The following is an 11,544-nucleotide window of genomic DNA, read 5'->3' as shown; positions in this document are numbered from 1 at the left end:
AAAGTCTTTTTTTTTAATTTTTTAACTAAGTATTTCAAATAATAATTAAATAAATATTTCAAATAATCTTTAATCTGGTATAGCAATCAAGCATCTATCAACCGCCAACTGACATTTCCATCTAATTAAATTGACCTAAGCCCGTTTCAGATTACATTAAACTGATAACAAATATTTTTCGAAGCACGAATTTAAACAACAATTTGTGTTTAACATGTTTCCAATATATTATATATATATTATTTTTATAGGCTTATTTGGACAAAGAATTATTAGAGGTTCTATGGTGTAATGGTTAGCACTCTGGACTTTGAATCCAGCGATCCGAGTTCAAATCTCGGTAGAACCTAGCAATAGCATCTTTCATATTTTATTTTAAAATTTGTATTATACATTTATTTATATAATTAAAAAAAATTATTACATAATTGCATTTGAATTTAAGCACAAAATTCAATTTTCGTGCATATAATTGTTGATAAATATATTCTAAAGGCTGACTTAAGATAATACTCAACATAAAATATCAATAATTTGTTATAGAAGCGTTATAAAACTAACATTTGTATTTATTTATTTAATTTAATGTGATTGCAATTGATATTATTCTATCAGCTTCGCTCACTATTAGCAGCTAATCTTTGAATTGGATTCGACTTAAATTTAGTTGAAGCTCATGACCTTGGAAGCAATTTGCAATATCAGATACATTTGCGCCTAAGTATCTCATTGTGTTTATGCTATTTAAATGGCACCCATGACAACCAGAGTGAAAGTAAATTAAATCAATTTAGTTGAATGAAAGCCGGCATGTATTTGCTAGTGAGGGAGGTAAATATATATATATGTATGTACTATTTATAAGTGGAAAACAAAAATCAGCTGCTTGCAGTTCGAGCCCCCAACTAGGGAGACTAGTTTCCATGCCCGTCCACGTCGCCTGGTTGCTATTATTCAGTCAAGAGCGAGTCGAGTCGTCGAGCGGATCTGGACACACCAGCCAGCCAGAAATACATTTTCGCGAATAGAAAAGTGTGGGAAAAATCAGTGAAAATATGTCAATTTTCTCCAAATCGCTGCTCTTTCGTGGGGGTAAGCCAGTATATCGTATATAGCTCGTTCATTCCATATGGTTGTTTCTAAATGACTTTTCAAATAACAAATAAAGAACTCGTATTAAGACCTATTTATATTGTTTTAAATTTGAAAATAATGATAAGAAAATAGGAAATATATCTACTCGATGTATATGAAACATGTGCATTTCTATTTCTGTACACCTTGAAATTTTTTAAATATTTACATAATTTAACGTGAAAACATTTGACGAATTCTCGTTAAGTACATAAAAAAATGTATCTTAAATATATCACAAAACCTTTTAAATAGCCAAATAAATTGCTTTATTATAACAAGGATATATATTTTCAAACTGATTCGCAGTGGGAGGACGCCACTACAGCGCAACGGCTCAGGCTCAGTTGAGGGAGATCCTGGGCACCCAGCTGGCCGGGATTAAGGATGCAGGCACCTTCAAAGCGGAGCGAATCATCACATCTTCGCAGAGCACTCAGATAACCGTGCAAGGCAGCGATAAAAAGATACTCAACTTTTGCGCCAACAACTACTTGGGACTGGCGGTAAGTGAACTTGATCCCATATCCCAGTGATGTCCTCCTACGAGCTTCCTTTGACCACCAGAACAATCCGGAGATCGTGGAGCACAGCCAGAAGCTGTTGGAGCAGTACGGCGCGGGTCTGAGCTCAGTGCGTTTCATTTGCGGTACGCAGGATATACACAAGCAGCTGGAAAAGAAGATAGCCCAGTTCCATGGTCGCGAGGATACCATTCTGTACGCCTCCTGTTTCGACGCCAATGCCGGTATCTTTGAGGCCATCCTCACACCGGAGGATGCGGTGTTCTCCGATGAACTGAACCACGCATCCATCATTGACGGCATCCGTCTGTGCAAGGCGAAGAAACAGCGCTATAAGCACCGTGACCTAGGCGACTTGGAGGAGCAGCTGAAGGCAAGCGATGCTCGGCTCAAGCTGATCGCCACCGATGGAGTCTTTTCCATGGATGGCAACATCGCACCACTGGCCCGAATCGTTGAACTGGCTAGGAAATACAATGCCCTGGTGTTTGTGGACGAGTGCCATGCTACGGGCTTCTTTGGCGCCACTGGACGTGGCACCGAGGAGTACGACAATGTCATGGGTGAGGTGGACATCATTAACTCCACACTGGGCAAGGCACTGGGTGGTGCTTCCGGTGGATACACCACTGGACCCGCCGAGCTAGTCTCGTTCCTGCGCCAGAAATCCAGGCCGTATCTGTTCTCCAACACCCTGCCGCCAGCAGTTGTGGCCGTTGGTCTGAAGGTAATGGACATGCTCCTACAATCCAGCGAGCTCACCCAGCGCGTTCAGAGCAACACGCAGCGCTTTAGGCAGGCCATGACAAAGGCTGGATTCACCATAGCCGGCGAGAACCATCCCATCTGTCCCGTTATGCTGGGTGACGCTCGTCTTGCCTCCAAGTTTGCCGATGAGATGCTAAGTGAGTTGAAAACTTAATTATACCTTTATCTACATATATATTAAACTTATATTAAATTTCAGCCCGTGGCATCTATGTCATCGGATTTAGCTATCCGGTGGTTCCTCAGGGAAAGGCACGCATCCGTGTCCAAATCTCCGCTGCCCACACGGAAGCCGAAATCGATCGTGCCATTAATGCATTCATTGAAGTCGGTCGCTCTCTGAAAGTAATCCAGTGAAAAATGGAAATCTAACTGAGTCCAGTATTTTGAATATTGCATTTATATTAAACAAAACTGCATTTATCTACAAACTTTGTAGTTCTTATTCATCACAAAGGAATGTTAGGGTTTTCCAATCCCAAAAAAAAACCTCACAGGTCTTTTTGTGTTTACGGAGTTGCTTTATTTGGTTTATAATATTAACTAAAAATCATTTACTAAGTAAATAATAGACAGTTGCAGCTGGATTTAACTTAAGCTTAGATTGCACTTAATCGAACACAAAACGTACGTATGTTTGCAATTAAATCAATAACAATAATTCGAGTCGAGTAACAAATAAACATAAAAATAATTAAGGAAGCGTGGGGTCGGCTTGCCAAGTCACTCAAAGCACATGGCTAATAAAAAATCTTGATAGTTCTATGGCCATTGCATGAGATGACTTAAAACAAAAGGAAACTTTTACAAAGCGTGAAATGTGAGTAGATTGGGCTAAGAGTACCGAGGTGTACATATTGCGATGACTATGAAATACTTTGGTTAGTGTTGTGTTTGCACGACAATGGTTAGATGCAATTCAATTCGATTAAAATCGTTTGTGATTATTTGTTGACCAGGCCGCGGGCTTTGGGATACGCCGAAGCTGGCTTCTTTGCCGGCAGACGGCCCGTGGGCGGACGGCGGTTCGAGTCCAGATTTGAGGCGGCACTTGGCAGCCCCCGGCTCGACTTAATGTTGCGAACATTGGGTATGGAGCTGCCCACAGCGGCGCCAGCACCTGGGCCAGCTCCTCCATTGGCATTCGCATTGATAATGTTCTCTAGACGGCTGCGCAGCGAGTTTGTGTGCGAATCCACGATGTCGATATCATCTCCGCCCGTTTGCATGGCTTGGGCGAGCACCGCCTGCAGCGAGGCGGACACCTTGGGCGTACGGTACTCCTGGGTGGTGCGACACGGCATCTCCAGCTCGTAGTTCACGATGTTCTCGCTCTTGAAGCGTAGAGAGCTCGGTGAATTCGATTTGGCTTCCTGCAGAGCGTATTCGGAGGTGGGCCTTCTGCGCTGAGGATGCGACACCGGTCGCTTGCTGCTGAACTTGCCATCACCACCAGGAGGCGTGGGCAGCGACATCGAAGAGAATTTCCATTCCTCCTGCTCCTCGTCATACTTGGCCTGCGTGTACAGGCGTTGCTTTACCTCGATGGGCACAAAATTGTCGATGATTAGGAGCTGGCGTTTCAGCTCCTTGACCAGCTCGTTCTGAGCCATCTCGAGTTCCCTAAGATCCTGGTTGTGGTCGGACTTGCAATCGTTGAGTTCCTGCTGGAGAGCCAAATATTTGGCATAGCATTTGGAGAGCTTGCGCTTCTTGAGCTCCACCTCTTGTTCGAGTGAAACATTCCGTTCGCGAATTTCCAGAGTGGTCTCCTCCTGCAGTTCCAGCTGCTGTTGGATCTCAATTTCGCGCTTCTTGCGCTCAGCGATCTCCACCAGCTTCTTCTCCAGCTCAATCTGGCGCTCACTGTACGTGTCCAGCAAGTTTTTTCCGCCGCGAACGAGTTGACCCTCCAATTCTGCCAATTTGGCCGCCAGTTTTGAGTTCTCGACGCGCTCCCGTTCCAGTTCCTCGTTGGACTTGGCCACCTCGGCCTCGTTTTCCTTATCCGATTCGGACTCGGCACCCTCAGGATCGCTATCATCTTCCACCGGCTGCTCAATCGTTGAAATTTGCAGAGAGTCCGACATCTCTTTAGATACGGGCTCCTTTTTGGGCTTCTTGACGCGCTGCTTCTTGGCTGTGACCTGCTTTTCACTGCGTTGCTGCTGTTGTGGCGCTATAAGCCGCTTGAGTCGTTCGATTTCCTCTTGGTACTCCTTCAACTTGGCGTCCTGTGGATCCTCATTCTTGATCGGCTGATTCTGGATGGACTTGGCCCGTGAAGCGTACCGCAACGTTGTCAGCGTTTCGTTATAATTGTAGTTGGATGGTCCAATGTTGGCGATCATAATGGTCTTCGAATTGCCACCCAGCGAGTCTTGCAACAACCGGGTCAGCTTTGAGTCACGATACGGAACATGTGGCGAACTTTCTGCCAGGGCGGAGATCACGTTGCCCAGCGAAGAGAGTGCCAGGTTAATCTTGCTTGCTTCCTTCAGGCGCTCCGCTGATGCTCCTGTCTTGGACTGCCGCTCACTGCCCGCCAAATCGATGAGATTCAGTTTGCCCACTTTGATGGTGTTCGTTTCCGTATCGCACATCTCGATTTTAATCATGAAAATGGCGTGGGATCTGCAAGTAAAAGATAACTTATTAACTAAAGTTCTGTTTACACCGAACCCAAACTCACCTTGAACTATGCTCATTCATGTTGGTGAATCCCACGGTGCGGTTCTTGTTGCCCACCTGCATTACTTTGATCATGTCTTCGACACTCTTGCAGTTAATGGCGTGCAGATTGGGCACATAAACGCCTGATCCACGTTCCCGCACCTCCAAGTGCTTGGAGTTGGGCTTTAGCAGATCGCGCAGCTCCTCCATATAGATCTCCAGGTAGGATACATCGACCAGAAACTGGAAATTCTCGGTGCGATTGATGTGCAGCCAGATCTGTTCGAAGGTGCGCGGTATGATGCCCATCAGTTCGTCATTTCCGCGTACTCCCTCCATGGTGAAGGTTTTGCCCGTGCCCGTTTGTCCATAGGCAAATATACAGCCGTTGAATCCCTCCAAAACGGAACTGACTAGGGGAAAGACCACCTCATGGTAGAGCGTCGTCTGCGTTGCACCCGCATCATAGGCGGCATCGTAGGTGAAAACCTTGCGCTGTTCCTTGTTGCCATCGACCACATTCTGCAGCTCCACAACGCCCCGATTCGGATACACGTTGACCACCTCCGGTGATCTTTCCGAGCGCTCTCTGTTGCTCATGGGCCTGCATCGGACCACCACCTGGACGCACTCGTTGGGCGTCTGGCTGCCGCCGGTGCCAGGTCTCCTGCTCTTGGCACTCATCTCCAAATATCCGGAGATCCACAAGGTCCGTGTTAACTGGGCTCTTTTCTGTGGTGGTGACTCAGGCAGCTCCGCCTCAACAAAAACAAAGTCGAGTAGCTGTGGCGACCGAAAACAAATGACGAATAAAATCAATAATTCCCTCCTGACGCAACCTTCTGATTTGGGCACTTCTGTGCTCGATTTGCACGCACAATTTGAAGTTAGTCAGCCACTCGAGCAAATGAGCAAGCCGATTTGGCAATCAACTGCTATTACCTGTTATTTTGAAGCCAATTACTTCACCTTGAATTCGCTTTTTTGTCTCAGCTGCTGTTAACTTTGTCTGGCTCAAACGTGCAGTGTGCCCAGGCTGAACAACGCTGCACCACCAAATGGAGCGAAAATACGGTACTCACAATAAAATACCGCGCAATTCAAAATGACACACAAATGTGTAAATATAAATTGGTTTATATGACTCTACACATTAATGTACAAAACATTAACTTCCCACCCAGTTTAGCAGATAGTAATATATACAAACACATCGATATGTATTGGAAACATTCTTTTTTTTATTGTTTTTCTTTACAAGTCACGTTTACTGCTTTTTGATTTACCCGAACTCGATTTACTAGAGCCAGTTTCGCCCCGCTTACGTTTATTTAGAGGATTTCGTGGATCGTAGGCATCGTACCAATCGTCGCCCTTTTTATTGGCATCTTTAGCCAAAACTGGTGTCGTACTATTAAAGTTTAAAGTGTGTGACAACCAATCGTCGCCGATTATTTCCTGTTCCACTACGCGATCGTCTATATCCTTCGGTTCCGGTTCGCCATCATCAGAGCTTGACTTTTGCTTCAAGTTATCCAGTTTCGTTCGGAATTTGGAGAGTAGGCTCAGTGTAAATGCCTCCCTAAAATTGTAAATAATTTGTCAAATCTTTAAAAGCGGTTTAAGAATAAAATTTATATCCCACCTTGACTGCCCTTTCGGTTGAAGCTTTACTTTGGCGGTGTACTTCTCCTTAGACTCTATAAAATCGTTAATGTAATGGTTTTCGCTTGACCCCTTGATTTCGGTGGACTTTGCTGCTTTCTCTTGTCCATTAACTAGTTTGTCTTTGCTCTGCTTATCCATTTGATACTGCTTTTTCAGAGAAGCGATTTCCTCACGAATCTTGGATCTAAAATATGTACATAAATTATGTGACTTGAAACATGATAAAACCTATTCCAGTATAGCTCACTTTTCCTCCGAGACTTTTCGACTTTGTTCCTCCTCCCGTGTTAACAAAACATCCTCGTCATCCTCAGAATCAGACTTTTCCTCAACTGGCTGTGCTTTCTTGTCTGCTACACTCTTTGATCTCTTGGACAGTTTCATTTTGATGAGATCCGAAATAGCAGTGGACGGTTTTTCCTTGACACTGTCTTCAGGGCAATCGTCGGACAAGTGCTCCTCGATGTCGGCTTTTTCTAGTTTGGGTACACGGATGGGCTCCTTGCTCAGTTTGGGATCATCCGCGACGTCGTGCAGGGATTTCGCCTTACCGGCGTTCTGTTTAACATAGACGTTGGTCTCCTCCTCGTCACCTTCGGCTTCTTCGCCAAAAGATAGCAGGCCGAAGTTTCTGTTGATTATATTGAAGCGTTAGCAATGGTATTAGAGACTTCAGTATATGGTAAATAAATCAATACGTTACAGATACGCCGCATTATTATGCAGTTTACAAAGCCAACATTAATTGTTTTCACTCAGTAATATGTTAACAATGTGGTAAATCTTACTTGACTCCTTGTCGCTCCTTCTTGGACTTTTTGCTCTTCGTGGAAGGTTGGGAGAGAATACGAGGAACGATATCATCGAATGGGTTCGAGAGGACCTCCGTAGACACGATGCGATGGGCGTGCATCGGTCGTTCCTGGTGATCAACGATGCCTTCCTCCAGCTTGAGCATGTTGTAGATGGTGTCGCCGGTGATCTTTCCGAATAGTGTGTTCTTATTCTGCAGCTCCGGCGTCGGAGCAAATGTGAAGAAGAACTGGGAGCCATTGTCATCCTTTCCAGAATTTGCCATGCCCACAAGGCCACGACGCGTGTACCGGAGTCGGGAGTGGAACTCATCCTTGAAGGGCTGCCCGTATATGGACTCGCCGCCGGTGCCGTCGCCATTCGGATCACCTCCCTGGACAATAAAGCCCTTGACCAGTCGGTGGAATTCGGTGTTCTTGTAGTAGCCCTCTAGGCAGAGTTGCACGAAGTTGCGGCACGCCTTCGGACACTCCCGTGCCCACAACTCGATGTCTATGTCGCCCACAGTCGTCTTAAGGAGCACCTTACCCGACGTGGGTGGTTCCTGGATGTAAATATTGCTCATTTTCTAACAAAAATCAAAACAATATCAACGGCAGTGTGACCGCACTCCACGCTTTACAAAATACCAACAAATACTCGAACACTTTGTTTGTTTTTAAAATATTTTATATAAATAAAAAAGCTAATTTTAATTAAAATATAACAATTTAATGTGAAGCTAGTTTGACTTTATTTTTTATTCTAAGGTTTCATATCTGTAAGCCTCCATTGAAAATAATATAAACTCTCATTAAATAAATTAGGAAATTAGTAAAAATCTGAATTTAAACGTATTTTTAAAAAATATGTAGTTATATAAATCCTAAAACATTTTTATACGATATTCCCTTAGTTAATATTAAAGGCTACTATATCCTGTTCGATTATTTTCGTTGCTGTAGACATTTAAAATACGTTACTAGGCAACTGTATAGTTTTCATATCAAAAGTCCTTACTTTTTACAATTGGTTATAATCCAAAATGAATTTCAACGACGATCCACTGGCTGAACTGCTCAGCGATAATAGCCTGGATAATGACAACTTCTTTGAGACGCCAGCGGGAGTGGGTCACAAGAAGCCAGCCAAATTGGCGAAGCCAAAGGGAAAACTGGAGGATTTGTTTGGGATTCAGGAGGAGACGGAGGCGGATGTGCAGGGTCAGGGCACGGGTGCCCGGAAGACACCCAATGCCACCAGCACGCCGAGAATTGTGAAGCAGAAGCCATCTATCTCACTGGATGATGATCTGGTCGAGGACGATGACCTGGGTTTCGATCCCAAGCGACCCAAGAGTGGCGGCGCCAAGAGGAACCTTTTCGATGATCTGTTGACCAGCAACGCGGAGCCCAAGAAGAACATTTTCGATGAGATTCTGGCGGGCGATGCCGTCAAACGTCCGGCCACTAGCAAACCATCCATGTCGCGCCAATCCACGGACACCACCACGGACAACTCGCAGGCGAGGCCCAAGACTTCCACCGGCAGAAGAAGCTCGGCGCAATCGGCCACCATTAATATGAATGCCGATCCGTTGGGGCTCTTTGGCAGGGATACGAATGCTACTGTTTCGGGAATGTCCACTCCCGTTTCCAAGAAACGGGGAGTCACCGCGGATTGGCTGGGTCTGGAGCAGGAGCCGGATCAGCGACCAACTACACCTAAAGCGCAGACCGCCAAGGCGCAGGCCTCCAGTGAAAGTCCTTCGAAAAATACAGCCGACATCCTGCGCCTGCCCGACTCCGATGAGAACGATATGGAGCAGGAGGCGGAAATGGCCGCCGTGCCCGCTCCATCCGTCGTCACTGCCGCCACCCAAAATATCCTCATGCTGAGCAATCTCAACCTGGAGAGCAGCCACAAGTTCAATGCCCTGCAGCAGCAGGAGGCACAATTGGTGATTGCCGCCCAAATGAAGAGTCAAGAGCGGACTCTATTGGAGATGCAGCGTCGCCAAGAGGATCAGGATCGAAAGTTCCAGGCATTGATCCAACAGCAGCTGCAACGACAGCAGCAAATGGAGGAGCACATAAAAGGGCAGCAGGAGCGGATCAACATGCACCTCCAGTTGATGATGTCGCAGCCAGTGCGTGTCCAGGAAGTGGTGTCCGCAACGCCGCTCGTTGAGCAACCGGAACCGGAAACGAAGGAGCCCCACAAGGCGACCAGTCAGGAACAGGAGCATTTGCTTCTGCTGGAAATGGATGCAAAGCGCAATCTGCTGGAAAAGCAGCGACTCGATGAGCTGGTGGCCAACATGAAGGTCAACTATGAGCAGGAGATCGAAATGATAGATACTTCATATAAGTAAGTTTTAACCAGCTGTTGGAAGAATAATGCAAATGACTAAGAGAATTTTATTTGATGTCCAGAAAACAAATCAAGGTGCTGGAGGAGCACTTGTCCGTCGTAGAGAAACGACTCAAGGACGAGAACAGCGAGTTACGGCAGTACTACATCGAAAAACTGGAGAAGCAGAAGGAGGACTACGTGGAGCAGATCTCCAGCCTGCGACAGGATCATGAGGATGAGGTGCGCAAGCTGCGTCAATCCCACGAGCTGGACCTCGAGGGTATTCGTCAGGCCAAAATGGTCGAGTTGTCGGCGGTGCAGGATCATGGAAATTATCTGGACACACTGCGTCTGGCGTCCAGCAATCTTCAAGAACTTCGTGACGGGATGAGTGACAACCAGGAAAGGGAACGGCAGTTGGAGGCGCGAGAACGTCGCCTCGCCGACCAGGAAAGGCGTCTAAAGATGGACGAGGAGACGGCCGACGAGGAGAAGCGCCGCCTGATGGAACTGGTGAGCACCTTGGAGCTGCAGCTGGGCCGTTTGTCTAAGGAGTCCGCCGAGGAGAACTGGCAGCTCCGTCAGCGAATGTCCAGTCTGGAAGCGGAGCGCAAGGCTTTCGAGCGCGAAAAGGAATTCCATCGCGAGCAAATGCAGCGGGACGAGAAGCGTGTGGAGGATCTTAAAGCCCTGCAGCTTGCGGAAATGGAACGACTGCACCACGATCTCCAGCAGGAGCGCAATCAACTGGCAGTGGAACGCCAGCAGATGGAACTAAGACAACAGCTCAATGAGCACGGCGACCCAGACAGAGATCGCCGGGAACTGGAGGCCCAACTGCAGGTGGCACGCGAAGCTATTCGGCGGGCGGATGAGGAACGGGATCGCTACCACAAGCTGCAGCGCGAAATGGAGCAGCGCAAGCGCCTTCTTCTGGATAAGGAGAACGCCCTGAATCTCAAGGAGGACGAACTGGGCCAAGCCACCGGCGCCTATCGCCTGGCCACCAGTCGCCAACACTTGGCCGAGCAGAAGGCTAAGGAGGCGGACCAGCTGCTCCAGGCCAAGCTGAAGATCATGGCCAAGCGGGGCCAGGAGATCGGCGAAAAGGAAGCCCAGCTGGCCCACGAACGAATGCTGGTGGCGCAGGATCGTATGGCACTGGTCAATCTGAAGAAGCGAATTTCTCGCAGCAGGTGTGCCATCTGCAAAATGGGTGCGGAATCGGCGGAAATCGCCCAGCGAAGGGCAAATGGAAATCCCACAGCATCCACCGATCTTCAACTGCCACAAATGACACCCAGTCATGCGGAGCTGCTGCTTAAAATGTCCCAGGAACCGGGACAGGTCCAGAGTGACATTGTGGATCGAATGCTGGACGAGAATATCGAAGCCTCCTACCGCAGGATGTACAATGCGCCGCCCAGTAGTTCCATCGACGATCCCGACTACCTATTGACGTTGGCTGGTGGGCTGGACGACGACTCCAAGGTGGCCATGGATCACGGCCTGAATCTCGACGAAGCATTTTTGTAGATGCTGTGAAAACATTTGTGGAAGCATTTATAAAGGCAATAAAACACTGAGATAAATAAATGTATTACTTGCCAATTATTATATGTTTTATAAA

The 11,544-nt window shown here is 46.9% G+C and overlaps 4 protein-coding genes and 1 non-coding gene across 6 annotated transcripts; 3 read left to right on the top strand and 2 right to left on the bottom strand.

The window, feature by feature from the left end:
* Positions 1–277: 277 nt before the first annotated feature.
* On the top strand, positions 278–349 carry Trnaq-uug. Its single transcript has one exon. It is a non-coding gene; the product is annotated as a tRNA-Gln (tRNA).
* A 546-nt stretch (positions 350–895) lies between these two features.
* On the top strand, positions 896–3,069 carry LOC27209292 (2-amino-3-ketobutyrate coenzyme A ligase, mitochondrial). Its single transcript, XM_016184739.3, has 4 exons — positions 896–1,092; positions 1,444–1,640; positions 1,702–2,563; positions 2,626–3,069. Exons 1-4 carry the CDS (start codon positions 1,056–1,058, stop codon positions 2,781–2,783), a joined length of 1,254 nt encoding a protein of 417 aa, XP_016031492.1. The 5' UTR covers positions 896–1,055; the 3' UTR covers positions 2,784–3,069.
* Positions 2,927–6,165, bottom strand: LOC6737717 (kinesin-like protein Klp68D). 2 transcript variants are annotated; one of them, XM_016171335.2, is made up of 3 exons: positions 6,042–6,165; positions 5,119–5,882; positions 2,927–5,060 (listed from the first exon to the last, which is right to left on the bottom strand). In XM_016171335.2, exons 2-3 carry the CDS (start codon positions 5,781–5,783, stop codon positions 3,371–3,373), a joined length of 2,355 nt encoding a protein of 784 aa, XP_016031491.1. In that variant the 5' UTR covers positions 5,784–5,882; positions 6,042–6,165; the 3' UTR covers positions 2,927–3,370. The 2 variants fall into 2 exon arrangements, with proteins under 2 accessions (XP_016031491.1, XP_044779059.1); XM_044923124.1 differs by having other exon boundaries at positions 6,069–6,086.
* Positions 6,166–6,318: 153 nt separating this feature from the next.
* Positions 6,319–8,223, bottom strand: LOC6737716 (spliceosome-associated protein CWC27 homolog). Its single transcript, XM_002084511.4, has 4 exons — positions 7,556–8,223; positions 7,015–7,398; positions 6,745–6,951; positions 6,319–6,681 (listed from the first exon to the last, which is right to left on the bottom strand). Exons 1-4 carry the CDS (start codon positions 8,143–8,145, stop codon positions 6,354–6,356), a joined length of 1,509 nt encoding a protein of 502 aa, XP_002084547.1. The 5' UTR covers positions 8,146–8,223; the 3' UTR covers positions 6,319–6,353.
* Positions 8,224–8,509: 286 nt separating this feature from the next.
* Positions 8,510–11,510, top strand: LOC6737715 (trichohyalin). Its single transcript, XM_002084510.4, has 2 exons — positions 8,510–9,929; positions 9,995–11,510. The coding sequence occupies exons 1-2, from the start codon at positions 8,605–8,607 to the stop codon at positions 11,448–11,450; spliced, it is 2,781 nt and encodes a 926-aa protein (XP_002084546.2). The 5' UTR covers positions 8,510–8,604; the 3' UTR covers positions 11,451–11,510.
* The last annotated feature ends 34 nt before the right edge of the window (positions 11,511–11,544 follow it).

Source organism: Drosophila simulans, chromosome 3L (assembly GCF_016746395.2).
Source record: "Drosophila simulans strain w501 chromosome 3L, Prin_Dsim_3.1, whole genome shotgun sequence".
Lineage (NCBI taxonomy): Eukaryota > Metazoa > Arthropoda > Insecta > Diptera > Drosophilidae > Drosophila > Drosophila simulans.
Note: the sequence above shows the minus strand (reverse complement) of the source record. Positions and strands in the feature narration are given on the sequence as shown.